Source organism: Mesoplodon mirus (genome assembly GCF_964341445.2).
Source record: "Mesoplodon mirus genome assembly, chromosome: X".
NCBI classification, from domain to species: domain Eukaryota; kingdom Metazoa; phylum Chordata; class Mammalia; order Artiodactyla; family Ziphiidae; genus Mesoplodon; species Mesoplodon mirus.
Genome location: NC_138981.1, coordinates 22,622,568 through 22,640,813, shown reverse-complemented (window position 1 = coordinate 22,640,813; position 18,246 = coordinate 22,622,568). Strand labels below are relative to the sequence as shown.

At 40.7% G+C, this 18,246-nt stretch overlaps 1 protein-coding gene across 1 annotated transcript in view; it reads right to left on the bottom strand.

Annotated features, from left to right (window-relative positions):
• Positions 1-18,246, bottom strand: part of PDK3 (pyruvate dehydrogenase kinase 3) — a 74,189-nt gene that overhangs the window by 28,692 nt on the left and 27,251 nt on the right. The window contains exons 4-5 of the mRNA XM_082610585.1: positions 10,785-10,969; positions 8,977-9,066 (exon numbers count right to left, since the gene is read on the bottom strand). Of these exons, the coding sequence (XP_082466711.1) occupies positions 8,977-9,066; positions 10,785-10,969 (275 nt within the window). The remainder of the gene's footprint in view (positions 1-8,976; positions 9,067-10,784; positions 10,970-18,246) is intronic.

Here is an 18,246-nt window from a genome sequence, read left to right as displayed (position 1 = left end):
CAACCAAAAAAAAAGAAAGAACCGCTTTTAAGTCACAAAGCAATTCTAATAAGGTATGTCTATCATCACTTACCCAAAACCCATCCCGAGTGGGAAGCATCAGGGTTTTTTTTTAAGTGCTAGACCCTCTCCCACTGCCCAAAGCACAGCCAACTGGAGAAGTGGGGGGCAGAACATCTAATGTAAGGGCGACCAATCCACAGGCTGACTAGAGTCCTAAAACCTGCGGTTGTGGGCAAAAAGACGGGCTGAGCCGGTGAAATTCATCTTGTGCAAATTCAGGATGGAGACACTCAGGCAGGGCAGAAGGCAAAAGGCAACACTTAGAGTTATGATGATCTAGAAGGCCTGGAGTGCCTGTCATTGCCCTAAACAAGCTGCCCTAAAAAGGCTGCCAGTCTACAGACAAGAGAGTGGGGCTGAGGGGCTGTGACTTGACAAACCCACTTACTAAGATACACAGAAAAAAACCCTTGCTTTCTGTTTCCCAGTTCCAATTTCTATAGCTCCGACTACAAAGTGGTTCCTGCCCTAGGATTACCATGGGACCAACTAGGTTCTTTTAAGACATCTGTCTCTTGAGTTGGTGGGAGTGGGTCTCTGTTACTTGCAGTCTGAAGAGCCCGAAGTGACAGCACAAGATGTTATTTCTGAACCAGAGTGATGACACGCTCTCCTGATACCGTTTGTATGCTGTTACGCTAAGCCGAGCAATAAGAGCATTTAGGAACAACACAGGCAAGCTAACGTCGCTGTGAGAGCTGACTTTTGTGCCAAGTATTTAAGTTTGTACCTTTAAAACGATCTTATCACAGGATTTTCCATTTTGTTTCCTGGTTTCTTACACAGAAAGGAGGGAAAAGGGTCACAATGGAAGGCACCTCCCAGAGGATAATAGCAGCTGCTCTACGACACTGATTCTAGCATTCACTGCAACGAGGCTGTAATCTGCAGACGTGTAAAGGTAGGTATTAACGTGCTAAATAAGCAGCAAGGAGGCGTGCTTCAGTGTTCTGCACATTCAATTACAATGATGCAAGATGCAGCCCACTTCTACACACTCATACGACTGTCTAGTCAAAAATAAAAAGTGTCCCTACTCTTCCACATAAGTCTCCTAGAGTCTGTCTCAAGAGATCTAAGTATGGAATCATTGTTAGTTCATTAAGGCTTCCTAAGGCTATGAAACACGCACGTGTGCGTGCATAGGCACGCATGGGTGTGTGTGCGCGCGCGCGCGCACACACACACACATACACACACACCAGTCATTTGGTCTGGACATCTGACTATGCTTAAACCATGCAGGACCTTCACAGCTGAGAAATCAATAGCAGAGCTATCATTAAAACTCAGAACCCCTACACCTTGTAAATCAGGTTTCCTAAAACAAAAGGGAAAAAAAAAGAGACAGAAGGAGAACAGTATGGAGGTTCCTTAAAAAATTAAAAATAGACCTACCATACGACTCAGCAATCCCACTACTGGGCATATACCCTGGGAAAACCATAATTCAAAAAGATACATGTACCCAATGTTCACTGCAGCCCTATTTACAATAGCCGGGACAGGGAAGCAACCTAAATGTCCATTGGAAGATGAATGGATAAAGAAGATGTGGCACATATATACAACAGAATATTACTCAGCCATAAAAAGGAACGAAATTGGGTCATTTGTAGAGATGTGGATGGACCTAGAGTCTGTCATACAGAGTGAAGTAAGTCAGAAAGAGAAAAATAAATATTGTACAATGTATTAACCCATGTATGTGGAATCTAGAAAAATGGTACAGATGAACCTATATGCAGGGCAGGAACAGAGATGCAAATGAAGAGAATAAACGTGTGGACATGGTGGGGGGGAAGGGGGGGATGAACTGGAAGATTAGGATCGACATATATACATTAGCATGTGTAAAACCGATAGCTACAGGGAACCTGCTGTATAGCACAGGGAGCTCAGCTTCGTGCTCTCTGGTGACCTAGATGGGTGGGATGGGAGGTTGGGGGGAGGGAGTTCCAAGAGGGAGGGGATATATGTATACATATAGCTGATTCACCTCGTTGTACAGCAGAAACTAACACAACATTGTAAAGAAGATTAGCTGAAAAATCTCAGAAGGTATGAGAAGGTGAAAAACCAGTGAAAAAATACCAACTACTTTCAAAAGAGGAAGGGAATGGTAAGACGTCACTGAGAGTTGAAGGAAGCTGACACACATCCCTTCCTCTCCTTGACAGCATTCGGGGGTATTGGGAAGAAGAGCTGGGGAGGCGTGGGCCCTGTGGGACTCTCTGACTATTGTCCCTGGGGCATTTGGGGTAGAGACTCCAGTGCCTTTTTGCTAGAAGACATGGAAGAACTTCCAGGGCTTCTGATAGCTTGTGCTGTCTGCCTTGTTTATTTTTTCTCAGTCTTATTTTGAGCCAGAAAGAGCTTCTGCTTGGGTATGCAGACACTTAGAGAATTAAAAGTGGGGTCCACAGGGCATGAAACAGAAAGCTATTAAAATATGCTTTGTCCACGGGGAGGAAAGAGACCTTCAGGCTTCCTGCTAGGGTGCCTAGCCAATTTTGCCATGGTAGGAAAGGTAACTGATTTAAGACTAATATCTCATTGAGGAATAAAGATTATATACACCTAGCTGGGAAAAGTATTTGAATATAGAGGTTATGAGTATAGCAGATCCGACACTGAATTCATCCAGGAATGTGGTGTGTGATGGGCATTAGCGCTGGAGATGGGGTAATACACAAGTACTATGGATTTCATATGAAGAGACACATGATTCACAGTTGCTATCTGTAAAGTTGGTATGAATTCAATATGAAACAATGTTCTTGCTGGGTTGTGAAGACAGGTGATTTTTAGTCTCTTCCCTCTTTTCCCACATTTTCTCAATTTTCTTCAATGAGCACTTTTTATTATTTTGGTAATATGGTATTAGTCCCCTTGACTGACCAAAACAGAAACAGAAGTTGGATGACTGACAAAAAAGTTGGATAGTGGGAAACCATAAAATGACTACAATTGTAAACATTAACTTAAAATACACATTTGAATACACAATTTATTCCTCTACCAATCTTTTCATATAAGGCCAATGTCTCTCCTTTGAAGAGGCGTCAGCTTGGGGTTCCAGATCATACTTCTTAGATAAACAATATCACACACATCTATTAATTCCAATTCCTATTTCTTTAGAGTGCAATAAACTTAAAGATACTTGTCAAGCAATCCGAGTGCAGATTCCTTCTGGGATTTTTACTCAGTGCTGCCCTGTCACCTAAAAGTTATCTTGTTCACAGTCATTTCCTTACATTTGTAAGAATCTCTGATTTATCAAGGCTTTCCAAAGCATTCAACTTGATTTTTAGGGAAATAAGTCTCTTTTTTGTACTCACATTTCTTCAGTTTACATAACGTATAAATAAATTATGTATATTTATACATATTCATGTGGTATAACTTACACCAACAGTGTGAGGACAAGTAAGTGACCCTTAGTAAGCATATGTCTCACCAAGTGGAAGGAGCATCAGGGCATTCTAGAAAGTATGTACAGGCCAAGCGTCCTCAGTGTGCTGTGGGTATGATTTATGATTTATGAAGGGAATGAAGGTGGCAGAAGAGCTGATGACGTGGAAGTTGCTTTGCGGGTTCATGCAGCTTCAGAATCTGAAACCAGCCTCCACTGTTGTCGTAAGGAAAGAGGCTATTAAGAAATGAAAAACACGGTTTGAAAGAAGCGGTGGGGAACAGGGAGCAGCGCAGTCCTTGCCCCTCGGCCCATGAGCGTGAGGGTAGAAGTGTGCTGGGGGAGGTGACATTCCCCGTGGCAGAGGGGCATGGGGGGGTGATCATCATGGGATACAGCTTTGCCAGGAGCCCAGGCTTTAAGTTGTGCCAGATGAGTGGTAGGAATGGTTACATGAGAGGATGGAGTAAAATGTGTTCATGGTAACTGGTGGACTCATTGGGTATCAAGTCAAAAGGGGCAGGAGAAAGAGTGAAGATAAAGCTGTGAGTGAGCGCGGGAAGAGGGAGAGGGTGGGAGGCGACCTGGCCCAGGGTCAAAACCTCGACTAAAAAGGCCAAAGAAAGCAGGAGGCACAAACTTCTAGTTTCTTTCTTTCAAATACTGATCCAACTGTTTTGCACACAATCTTCCGCTAGTGTTTGGTATGAAACTTCTGTCCCTGAGAGGAGTGATGCAAGCTTGGATGAGAGTAATTCCAGCCCTTGAGGAATTTACACCCCCATTAGAGAGACCACCAGAAGTATGGAACGATGCCAAGACCAGGCAGGATGTAAGAAGTCCAGTAAGAGCCACACAGACAGTAAGTGCTCAAAACGACGGCTTCTGCTCTCCTCCAGCATCCAGCCTCATCCTCTGATTCACCTGGGTGCTGCTTCAGCCCTCTGCCCTAACAACAGCCAAGAACTCTCCGTTACTTCTCTACTTACACTGACTCATGGTTAAAATCTCTCTAAAAAATTAGTGAGACTTTTTGTGAAGAAACAATGAGATGATAAAAAGGAGTATGTTTTTTTAACACCTTTATTGGAGTATAATTACTTTACAATGGTGTGTTAGTTTCTGCTGTATAACAAAGTGAATCAGCTATATGTATACATATATCCCCATATCTCCTCTCTCTTGCATCTCCCTCCCACCCTCCCTACCCCACCCATCTAGGTGGTCACAAAGCACAGAGCTGATCTCCCTGTGCCATGCGGCTGCTTCCCACTAGCTATCTATTTTACGTTTGGTAATGTATATATGTCCATGCCACTCTCTCACTTCGTCCCAGCTTAACCTTCCCCCTCCCCGTGTCCTCAAGTCCATTCTCTCTCTATGTCTGCGACTTTATTCCTGTCCTGCCCCTAGGTTCTTCAGAACCATTTTTTTAAAGGGAGTATGTTTTTACGACTTTATTATGAAGAATTGCAAACGTTGACGGAAGTGCAGAGCACAGTGCAGAGAATCCTAGTGCACTCATCACCAGCCTCAACACTTCTCAACACAGCCTGATCTTTTTCACTGCCCTACGTCTTGATAATTTTGAAGCAAATCCCACAAGGCATTTCATATCATGTGTGATATTTCAAAATACCTCTCTCGAAGCTAGGACACCTTAGAAAAATAGCCACAATACCAATATCACACCTAAAAAATTAATATTTCTTGAAATATTTCATCAAATATTCAACTGTCTTATAAATGCCCTAAACTTTTTTTTTTTTTTTTTTTTTTTTTTTTTTTTTGCGGTACGCGGGCCTCTCACTGTTGTGGCCTCTCCCGTTGCGGAGCACAGGCTCTGGACGCACAGGCCCAGCAGCCATGGCCCACGGGCCCAGCCGCTCCGCGGCATGTGGGATCCTCCCCTACCGGGGCACGAACCCGCGTCCCCTGCATCGGCAGGCGGACTCTCAACCACTGCGCCACCAGGGAAGCCCTGCCCTAAATGTTTTAAAATATTCTATAATTTATGCCAGAAACAAAAGCAAAGGCACCAACTTATTATAGAATCAATGGTATAAATGAGAAGGCAAATGACTCACATGATGCCCAAGGATGCACATGAACTTGTCTACCTACAGCCCTTCCTGGGTGCTAGTGCTGCTTCAGGAGCTCTACATATATTATCTCACTTAACCCTAGGATATAGCTGAATTGCCAAGAGCACCATTTTACTGATGAAGGAACTGAGGCCCAAAGAGGTTCTGTAACATGTCCAAGGTCACCTAGCTAACCTAAATGTCTATCAGCTCATGAATAGATAAAACAAAATGCAGTCTATCCATACAATGGAATATTATTTGGCCAGAAAAAGAAACAAAGTACGGATTTATGCTACAACATGGATGACACTTGAAAACATTGTGCTAAGTGAAAGAAACCATTCACAAAAGACCACATACTGTACGATTTCATTTATATGAAAGGTCCAGAATAGGAGCATCTATAGAGACAGCAAGCACTGGGTTGGCCAAAACGTTTGTTTAGTTTTTTCCGTAAGATGGCTCTAGTAGTAGCACTTAATGGTCTTTAACTTCATTCGAAACAATTTTGTTAGATTGTATGCGACAGCTGTCTTACCAGCGTGCGTTTAAAAAAAGACATCAAAATTGGTGAAATTTCGTGTAGCCGTTTTAATATTGGAAGATGGAAGAAAAAAAGCAACATTTTCGGCCTATTATGTTCTATTATTTCCAGAAAGGTAAAAATGCAACCGAAACGCAAAAAAAGATTTGTGCAGTGTATGAAGAAGGTGCTGTAACTGATCGAACATGTCAAAAATGGTTTCCGAAGTTTCGTGCTGGAGATTTCTTGCTGGAAGATGCTCCACGGTTGTGTAGACCAGTTGAAGTTGATAGCGATCAAATCAAGACGTTAATTGAGAACAATCAATGTTATACCACGTGGGAGATAACTGACATACTCAAAATATCCAACATGAGCACTGAAAATCATTTGCACCAGCTTGGTTATATGAATTGCTTTGATGTTTGGGTTTCACATAAGTTAAGTGAAAAAAACCTCCTTGACAGTATTTTGGCATGCGATTCTCTACTTAAACGTAATGAAAATGTTCCGTTTTTAAAACAAATTGTGACAGGCGATGAAAAGTGGATACTGTACAATAACCTGGAACGGAAGAGATCGTGGGACGAGCAAAACGAACCACCACCAACCACACCAAAGGCCCATCTTCATCCAAAGAAGGTGATGTTGTGTATATGGTGGGATTGGAAGAGAGTCCTGTATTATCAGCTCTTTCTGGAAAACCAAACGATTAATTCCAACAAGTACTGCTCCCAAGTAGACCAAATGAAAGCAGCACTCGACAAAAAGCGTCCAGAATTAGTCAACAGAAAACGCATAATCTTCCATCAGGATAACGCAAGACCACGTTTCTTTGATGACCAGGCAAAAACTGTTACAGCTTGGCTGCGAAGTTCTGATTCATCCGCCGTATTCACCAGACATTGCACCTTTGGATTTCAATTTATTTCAGTCTTTACAAAATTCTCTTAATGGAAAAAATTTCAATTCCCTGGAAGACTCTAAAAGGCACCTGAAACAGTTCTTTGCTCAAAAAGATAAAAAGCTTTGGTAAGATGGAATTATGAAGTTGCCTGAAAAATGGCAACAGGTAGTGGAACAAAAGGGTGAATACGTGGTTCAAAAAAGTTCTTGGTGAAAATGAAAAACGCGTCTTTTATTTTTACTTAAAAACGGAAGGCACTTTTTGGCCAACCCAATAGATTAGTGGTTGCCTAGGGCTGGGGAGGGGGTAGTGGGGAGTGACCGCTAATGGCTATGGGGTTTCTTTTGGGGTGATGAAAAAGTTCTAAAATTGGATTATGGTGATGGTTGTACAACTCTGTAAATAAACTAGAAACCCCTGAATTGTACACTTTAAATGGGTGAATTGTATGGCATGTGAATTGTACCACAATAAAGCTTTTTTTTAAAGTAAATTACCGAAAAGTTGAACATTTCTCAAGCCAAGGAATATTTATTGACCATCTACACAGGCATATACTAAGTTCTATGCGAGTCACAAAACAAGTATAAGACAAATACCCTGACTTCAAATTGCTTGCAGTTCAAGAGAAAAGGCACACATGCAATATATTATAATGCACTTTTGCTTTATGAATGTGTGCCTTTTTTTCTAAGGGCAGTCAACTATCTGAACCAGGTTTTCTGAATCATAAAAGCCACTGGGCTAGGGCCAGATGAACATACAAGTGGTGATAAGACCAATCCTGCTTCCCTTCCCTGCTGGGGGCCTACAGAGGGTTATCTTGTGAGAGAGAAACCTACTTACAGGGTTCTTAGGGTGCTGAAGCTGAGCCTATTCACTTATAACTGAAGTAATGTGAGTACATGTTTTCTAACTAAACAGAGGCCAGGGCAGCCTGACAAGCCTAGCCTGAGCTAAGGCCACCGGGGGGATGCCCAGGGTAACCAAACAGCACAGGTTTTCCTTAGCTTTAGCGGCTGAAGATCTGGTCTGTTCCCTGACTGGGGAGGCTGCCCACATGGGGCCCCGTCCCTTGGCCCTCCAAGCTCCTAGAGCAAAGGTCACTCTGCTTGAGGCAGGCTTGAGAGCTCTGCCAAGGAGACAAGGCCCTCGCCTGCCTCCTACTCATTTAGCTACACAATCCAGAAAAAGTAAGAGCAACAGAGATCCCAATGAAGATCGGGGAGAGCTATGGTCCTGAAACTTGTAAGGTGTGTGTTTAGATGAGGAGAGGAGGGCCACAGGAGGAGACACAATCTAGGAAAGGGAACAGTCTGGGGATCTGAGGCTGCAGAGAATAACCCTAACACCGAAGAAAACTGAAGACGTCCAGGAACCTGGTGGATCACTTACAACCAGGAAGGCTTCCTGGAGCTAGCATTTATCTTAAATGAAAAATGAGGAGACTGCTGTTCAAATTCCAAGTGCCCAGGCACTAGGAACATATGGCTCTAGGGTTCTGTTCTACCCTGAGGCTGCTGGAACAGAGTCCAGCTCCACATCCAGTGAATCCATGAAGCCCAAATGCCATGTAGATTCTAAAACCTGAAGTGCATGTCAGAAAGATGTATACATTTTACAAACACGTGAATTCAGCTGAATTTTATAACAGGGGTTTGCATTCTCTGAAATTTTCAGACAGTGGTGGCAACTGAAACGTAGACTCTTAAGCTACCAAATATTTACTGTTTAGCTAGAACTGTAAGAAGAGCCTTAGTCAATGAAGTAGAAACTCCGATTTTGAACATTACTAATTATGCATCGCTTCCTGAGCCGCCTAGAAAGAACAAGGCATATTTGGATCAAATGGCTTGGGCCCAGAGTGGTCTGATGAACCAGCAAACAGTTCAGCGCCATAACCCTACAGCCAAGCTGCCTCAACGAAACCACAATCCTACTGGAACCACAACCGCTAACGTTACATTGGCCTCCTTACCTTTCACAACATCAGCCACGTTGCAAGTGGGATCAATACTTCCTATGTGTTTGGGATGCGCAGGATTGGTGTCACCGCCAAACAGAAGTGCTAAACAAACACAAGAGAAAAGGGAGAGGATTAAAAACACAGCAGGCTAGGATGGTCAGGCAGAGAAATATGGGGCTTGTAAGTTTTGAAAAGGTTTTCTTATTGTGAAAACCGTTTTAGCATCCACAGTGACTTAGAGCAACAGAATCCACTCAGTTGGTGGGTGATCAGCTATCAGACAACTGAGGAGGAAGGATGTGCTGTGAAATCTGCCAGGTGCAGTTAGCAGGTCCTAAAGCAGTGACATGGGCCGGGTTTCCAACCTGCTCTCCCCAGCACAAAGTGACTTGGATGAAAAAAACTTCCTTTCATCCGCAGCCAAGTTTACCCACCTTCTCAGCACTACCCTACACATTTATTCCAACATTCACTAAATATTTAGAAAATGCAGTCTGCACCATTAGACCAGGCTTGCACAGGGTCTTCACCATGAGCACTTCAAATGCCTCCATTGTGGAGCTTATTTTTCACCGTACTACACACGAACGCTATTTGTGCAAGCGTTTTTAAAAGTACATTTAACTACTTTCATAATATACAAGGTTTGCAAAATTTTACTTCTGAAAAAAACCAAAAGGACCCCCGAAGAAAAAAGTAATCTGAAGTCAAATGTTTATATGTGTAGCTATTTTTTAAATCAAACAAAAATTGGGAATAACTTAGACTCCACAAAAGTAGAATGTTTAAAGAGATTTTAATTATGAAAAAGGACAAATATGGGCATTAGGCCAATACATAAAGTGCCAACTAATTAAGTGGAAGAAAACCAAGAGGTGTGCAAAACTTAATCAATGATGGAAAAACATGTACGTATATATGTAAACACACATATGTAGGTCAGAAAGAAACTGTAGTTACCTAAGTAGTTTAAATAGTATTTGGGTTCTCTTTTTTCCCCTATAAATTTCCTGTAAACTGTCAAACATTTACATTTTAAACAGACACACATTTAGAACAAACCCACATTTAATAGCTGCATAACATTTTTTATCCAAATAAAACACATTAGTAAAATAAAGATGCTCTGTCCATTTTCTGACTCAACAAAGAGGGTGAATTAGACTCTAGACACCTGAATGCTTTTTCATAAGAATTATGAAATCGGACAAAGAAACACACTGAAAATCAGCTTAAAAGTTTTTGTGCAGAGAATTTTAGTTGTTTTTTTTTTTTCTTACCTGCTTATCAGCCTAGAGAGGAGACTAAAACTCTCAATACAAGATTAGGGTTTGACAATCCCGCTTAATCTGATTTCACTCATCACTGTTAAATAAAAGATCTATTGCTCATATTGCCAACTTGTCAGTTCAATATTCTTAGTATCAATGTTTTTAAAACTGAAAAGGAAAACATGTGACATCCTGAATGAAGACTAGAACAGACCCTAGAGACACTGAAAGTATTCAGAGATGAACACCAGGCTGCCATTAAAGCCAGTCCCTCACCCCCACCAGGAATGTCAGCAGAGGCTTAAAAGGCAGGCAGTGGTCCTGTCTCAAATATGAGCACCCAAAAAGCCTTTCAAGGATTTCTTTTAACAGAGAGTTCTAATGATCAGCTTTTCCATAGATAGGACTCACTTAGGAAAAACTGAACTAGAAGTGAAATTTCTAGACAAAAATGCAGATCAGTAAATTAAAAATGAAGCAACAGGAAAACATTTTGGAGAAATCACTCTGGTTATCTTTTCAAAACTGGACCAAGAAAACCCAACTTACTGTGCTGGTTAATAAGCATGCGGAAAGAGATGCGGTTGGTATAAAACCGGTCCAGAAAATACTGGATGTTACTGCTAATGAACGGATCAAACCCAAACTTCTCCTTGTACTCGATCACTCCTTGGGCCATTGTAGGAACTACATCATTGTGTCTATTTCTGACTTTAATTAGAACTTGTAGAAAGCTGTGTGGGAAGGAAACAAAAAAATGGTCAAAATGGTCAAAATCTCATGAGCTAATGTATAAACTTCCCAGGTCTATCTCAGTACTATTTACCTATTGGTATTTTTATAAGGCAGAGACATTATTATCATCACAGGCTACAAGGAAGTACTCACGAGGAACTAAAGTATTACTCAGTTTTTGCTTGAAATTTTCTATAGAAAGTCTTCCTTCAGAGATAGAAAAGGTAGAAGGTTCTAGTAAAGAAAAAAATGCTCAAATACCTTTTTAGGAATCCACTGACTTTCCGGATAAGTGATTACTATTAAAACAGATTCTATAAATGTTTGCTGAATACATAATTGCAGAATATATTAATATTTCTTCTGACAACATGAAGACAATCCGAAAAATCTCCAAGGATTTATTATGGAGTCTTAAAGAAATAGCTTCCATGAAGAAATAATGTCAAACTTTTTAAGAATAAAATTTTGAAACGAATTTCTCACAGCAGTAAAATACGGTGATGAAATGTAGACAGAACAATGGTGATTAAGACAAACCTATTCAAGAATTCCAGTATAAAACACATGGAGGGGGCCTCCCTGGTGGCGCAGTGGTTGAGAGTCCGCCTGCCGATGCAGGGGATACGGGTTCGTGCCCCGGTCTGGGAGGATCCCATATGCCGCGGAGCGGCTGGGCCCGTGAGCCATGGCCGCTGGGCCTGCGCATCCGGAGCCTGTGCTCCACAACGGGAGAGGCCACAACAGTGAGAGGCCCGCATACCGCAAAAAAAAAAAAAAAAAAAAAAAAAAAAAAAAAAAAAAAAAACACATGGAGGCTAAACAATACACTACTTAATAACGAAGTGATCACTGAAGAAATCAAAGAGGAAATTAAAAAATACCTAGAAACAAATGACAATGGAGACACGACGACCCAAAGCCTATGGGATGCAGCAAAAGCAGTTCTAACAGGGAAGTTTATAGCAATACAATCCCACCTTAAGAAACAGGAAACACCTCGAATAAACAACCTAACCTTGCACCTAAAGCAATTAGAGAAAGAAGAACAAAAAACCCCCAAAGTTAGCAGAAGGAAAGAAATCATAAAGATCAGATCAGAAATAAATGAAAAAGAAATGAAGGAAACAAGAGCAAAGATCAATAAAACTAAAAGCTGGTTCTTTGAGAAGATAAACAAAATTGATAAACCATTAGCCAGACTCATCAAGAAAAAAAGGGAGAAGACTCAAATCAATAGAATTAGAAATGAAAAAGGAGAAGTAACAACTGACACTGCAGAAATACAAAAGATCATGAGAGATTACTACAGGCAACTCTATGCCAATAAAATGGACAACCTGGAAGAAATGGACAAATTCGTAGAAATGCACAACCTGCCAAGACTGAATCAGGAAGAAATAGAAAATATGAACAGACCAATCACAAGCACTGAAATTGAAACTGTGATAAAAAATCTTCCAACAAACAAAAGCCCAGGACCAGATGGCTTCACAGGCGAATTCTATCAAACATTTAGAGAAGACCTAACACCCATCCTTCTCAAACTCTTCCAAAATATAGCAGAGGGAGGAACACTCCCAAACTCATTCTAAGAGGCCACCATCACCTTGATACCAAAACCAGACAAGGATGTCACAAAGAAAGAAAACTACAGGCCAATATCACTGATGCACATAGATGCAAAAATCCTCAACAAAATACTAGCAAACAGAATCCAACAGCACATTAAAAGGATCATACACCATGATCAAGTGGGATTTATTCCAGGAATGCAAGGATTCTTCAATACATGCAAATCAATCAACGTGATACACCATATTAACAAATTGAAGGAGAAAAACCATATGATCATCTCAATAGATGCAGAGAAAGCTTTCGACAAAGTTCAACACCCATTTATGATAAAAACCCTGCAGAAAGTAGGCATAGAGGCAACTTTCCTCAACATAATAAAGGCCATATATGACAACCCACAGCCAACATCCTCCTCAATGGTGAAAAACTGAAACCATTTCCACTAAGATCAGGAACAAGACAAGGCTGCCCACTCTCACCACTCTTATTCAACCTAGTTTTGGAAGTTTTAGCCACAGCAATCAGAGAAGAAAAGGAAATAAAAGGAATCCAAATCGGAAAAGAAGAAGTAAAGCTGTCACTGTTTGCAGATGACATGATACTATACATAGAGAATCCTAAAGATGCTACCAGAAAACTACTAGAGCTAATCAATGAATTCCGTAAAGTTGCAGGATACAAAATTCATGCACAGAAATCTCTGGCATTCCTATACACTAATGATGAAAAATCTGAAAGTGAAATCAAGAAAACACTCCCATTTACCACTGCAACAAAAAGAATAAAATATCTAGGAATAAACCTACCTAAGGAGACAAAAGACCTGTGTGCAGAAAATTATAAGACACTAATGAAAGAAATTAAAGATGATACAACTAGATGGAGATACATACCATGTTCTTAGATTGGAAGAATCAACATTGTGAAAATGACTCTACTGCCCAAAGCAATCTACAGATTCAATGCAATCCCTATCAAACTACCACTGGCATTTTTCACAGAACTAGAACAAAAAATTTCAAAATTTGTTTGGAAAAACAAAACACCCCGAATAGCCAAAGCAATCTTGAGAACGAAAAACAGAGCTGGAGGAATCAAGCTCCCTGACTTCAGACTATACTACAAAGCTACAGTAATCAAGACAGTGTGGTACTGGCACAAAAACAGAAAGATAGATCAATGGAACAGGATAGAAAGCCCAGAGGTAAACCCACGCTCATATGGTCACCTTATCTTTGATAAAGGAGGCAGGAATGTACAGTGGAGAAAGGACAGCCTCTTCAATAAGTGGTGCTGGGAAAACTGGACAGGGACATGTAAAAGTATGAGATTAGATCACTCCCTAACACCATACACAAAAATAAGCTCAAAATGGATTAAAGACCTAAATGTAAGGCCAGAAACTATCAAACTCTTAGAGGAAAACATAGGCAGAACACTCTATGACACAAATCACAGCAAGATCCTTTTGGACCCACCTCCTAGAGATATGGAAATAAAAACAAAGATAAACAAATGGGACCTAATGAAACTTCAAAGCTTTTGCCCAGCAAAGGAAACCATAAACAAGACCAAAAGACAACCCTCAGAATGGGAGAAAATAGTTGCAAATGAAGCAACTGACAAAGGATTAATCTCCAAAATTTATAAACAGCTCATGCAGCTCAATAGCAAAAAAACAAACAACCCAATCCAAAAATGGGCAGAAGCCTTAAATAGGCATTTCTCCAAAGAAGATATACAGACTGCCAACAAACACATGAAAGAATGCTCAACATCATTAATCATTAGAGAAATGCAAATCAAAACTACAATGAGATATCATCTCACACCAGTCAGAATGGCCATCATCAAAAAATCTAGAAACAATAAATGCTGGAGAGGGTGTGGAGAAAAGGGAACCCTCTTGCACTGTTGGTGGGAATGTGAATTGGTACAGCCACTATGGAGAACAGTATGGAGGTTCCTTAGAAAACTACAAATAGAACTACCATATGACCCAGCAATCCCACTACTGGGCATATACCCTGAGAAAACCATAATTCAGAAAGAGTCGTGTACCAAAATGTTCATAGCAGCTCTATTTACAATAGCCAGGAGATGGAAACAACCTAAGTGTCCATCATCCGATCAATGGATAAAGAAGATGTGGCACATATATACAATGGAATATTACTCAGCCATAAAAAGAAACGAAGTTGAGCTATTTGTAATGAGGTGGCTAGACCTAGAGTCTGTCATACACGGTGCAGTAAGTCAGAAAGAGAAAGACAAATACCGTATGCTAACACATATATATGGTATTTAAGAAAAAAAATGTCATGAAGAACCTGGGGGTAAGACAGGAATAAAGACACAGACCTACTTGAGAATGGACTTGAGGATATGGGGAGGGGGAAGGGTAAGCTGTGACAAAGCGAGAGAGAGGCATGGACATATATACACTACCAAACATAAGGTAGATAGCTAGTGGGAAGCAGCTGCATAGCACAGGGAGATTAGCTCAGTGCTTTGTTACCGCCTGGAGGGGTGGGATAGGGAGGGTGGGGTGGGGGGAGACGCAAGAGGGAAGAGATATGGGGACATATGTATATGTATAACTGATTCACTTTGTTATAAAGCAGAAACTGACACACCATTGTAAAGCAATTATACTCCAATAAAGATGCAAAAAAAAAAAAAAAAAAGGATTCCAGTATATTACTGTAAAGGTGCAGAGGGAAAAATATATTGAGAATGGTAACTAAGAACAGGAAGACAAGTCAATGGAACCAAATAAGAAGCCTGGAACCAGGATCCAGGGTGAATGAGTATGTGTGTGTAAAAATTCAGCATATCAATAAAGTGACAATGTAAGTCAGTAGGGAAACAAATTAGGTGGGACAGCTGGCTAACAATTTAAGTCACACCTCAATTTTAAACTTTAAGCCCCAAATTGGGTTAAAAGACTTAAATGTAAAAGGGTGAAACTGTAGAAAAGGAAAAAGAACATCAGCTGAATAAGTATATAACCTTGGAGTAAAGGGAGGCTGTTCTAATACCAAAGGCAGAAACCATGATGAAACAAATAATAGGACTATGCAGGATTTCAGCAATTTTATAGGGACACACATTATAAAGTCAAAAAAAAAGTGAAAGCTGGGAAAAATATATTCACAAGAGCTACTATTCTTAGTGAAGGAAAAGATGACCACCCTAACAGAAAACGAGGCAAGGGGCCTGGTATCAATAGAAAATGTACCAGAGGAAACGCAAACACCAACAACTTCACCTTCAAAATAATAAAAGAAAAGCAAATTAAAACAATGCAACACTATTCTCCGCTTACAGACTGGCAAAGAATAACCACTGTCTGCCAGAGCGTGGGAGCATAACTGATGCATTTCTAGGGGCAATTGAGCAGCCTATATCAAAAGCCCAAAGAAAGTCATTCCACTCCCAGGAATTGATTCTAGGAAAATAACTGGACAAGGCCAACAGCTGTATTGAAGAGCTGTTCTTTAGAGCACTGCTTAAAGTAGCAAGAAAACCACGAACTATTCTAGAACCCAGTGACAGGAGGTCAAATCACGAGAGTTATCTGCAGATGGACCACTATGAAACTACGAATAATGCTGTAGATCCATAATGCTGACACTGTTATTTTTGTAAAACACACACACACACACACACACACACACATTCTACACATATAGAAATATATATGCCTAGTTAAAAGTGTAAATGGAAGGAAAATGTTAACAGTGGTTGTCCCCCGGTAATGGAAGTTTGGAGTGACCTTATTTACCCAAATAGTCTTATTTTTCTCAATGATGAAATATTTCTGTAACAAACACATATGTGCAAAGACAGCAAAGATGAATAAATCAACTCAGAAATTAGAAGGTCATAATATTCACAAGAAATTTTCTAATGGACCATTTATCCTTTACATAATGGTCTTCCCATCGTATTCATAAATTAAATATTACTAAACTGAAACAATTCATTACGGTAGAAAAGTGCCTCAGCTTACCTGAGGGGAGGAGACTTGCTTCAATGGTTCAATTCTCAGACTACTTCCCCAATCTTCTGGGGCTCTTCTAAACTTTATCATTACGACAAACATCCTTGTCCTCTAAGCTACTTTCACTTTACTTAAATGGTTTCCCTGCCCATGACTGCTATGTAACCTCTCACTGATTAAGAAGAGGCTGCTACGCTGAGCAGAACTCCCCACTCCTTCCTTCACTGAAAACATCAGGCTTCTACAATCCCAAGTCTCTTAACTAGCTTCACGGCAACCTGGACAAGTTACTAAACGTCACTGAGCGAGAGCTATTATCATTACAATCTCGTACACATCGGATCCAGCACTTGGCAGTTTCCAAAGCAGGCTCGCGTCCATAAATCGCATCTGACTGATAACCTGTTCCAGAAACTGAGACAGGACTCCAGGAAACACACAGCAGAAATTTAATATCATGAACTTCCACAAATCTATATCCCCAAATTTGAAGCTATAGAGGTCGGTCCTAATTTGGAGGATATCAGCCAAACTGTCACTAGCTCGTGACTTTTGAGAAACCAAACTTCTGAGTTCGATTTATTTAACTTTGATAACTTAAATGACAGCAAGGGCTTACAACAAGGAAAACATTACAGCTGGGGGCTCTAATCCAATGCCTCCCCTTCCACATTTCATAGACCCATTAGCAAAACACCCAGCAAAGTATAAAACAGGTCAGGACTCTTTTCCCTTTGTATCTTAATCTGTAACTACATTTCAGCTAGCTACTCATGACTCAGACCAGCAGTCCCGGCAGTGCGGCGCGTTGCAAAGAGCAATGTACCAAGGAAGAGGAAACACGATTTAGAGATCCAGCTCTGCTCCTAACTAATGTGACAATCTTGGGGAAGTCACCTCACATCTTGGACCTCAGTTTTCTTATTTGTGAATTGAGAGAGCTGGGTTAAATGCCTCCAGCTAAGGTCTCTTATGTAACACGGTGCTCCTTAGTTCTTTTTATGGAACAGCTACATGTAAGGCATTTGGTGTCACAATGATGTGGGTCAGGTTTCTACTTAGAAAGAAATTCCTCAGCACAACAGGCCTGCCATATGCATTCGCTGACCGGTACATGAAAGAGGAGGAAAGTAATATGAAGGGGACACAATTTCTCTTGGTGAAAAAGCCACACTCAGGGCTAGGGTCAGCGTTTCCCGGTTAAATGAAAAGGAAAAACCAGAAATATTTTCCATGAGCAGGAGAATTTAGCAGGCTTCGTGCCTAACAGCAGCAACAGAATTCAGAATAGCTGTTATGTTAATAGCATACTCCTTTATGCTGCTCCGAAATAAAAGCATTACTGATTCTCTGAGCTCAAATGTAATATCGCATTGAAAATTTAAAAACAAACTGTAAAGGACTAAGTACATAAACTCATGTATACACAGAGGCCAGTGCATTCTCAAAACTACCACTAGGTGGAACATTTACTGCAATATTTACAGTGAGTGCCCAGCACCAGTTCACCAGAAGACAAGTATTAAGAATCAGATCATGAAGCGTAACTGGAAGGGTCATTATTCCCTTGGTACTATGTTAAATTCTTAACTCAAATTTTAAAAAACTGCAACGTTGAGCTGTTACCCATTAAGAAACCTAATGCTTTCGTCCAAGTTGTACTTCTTGGTTCTTAATGACATGAGTTCCATT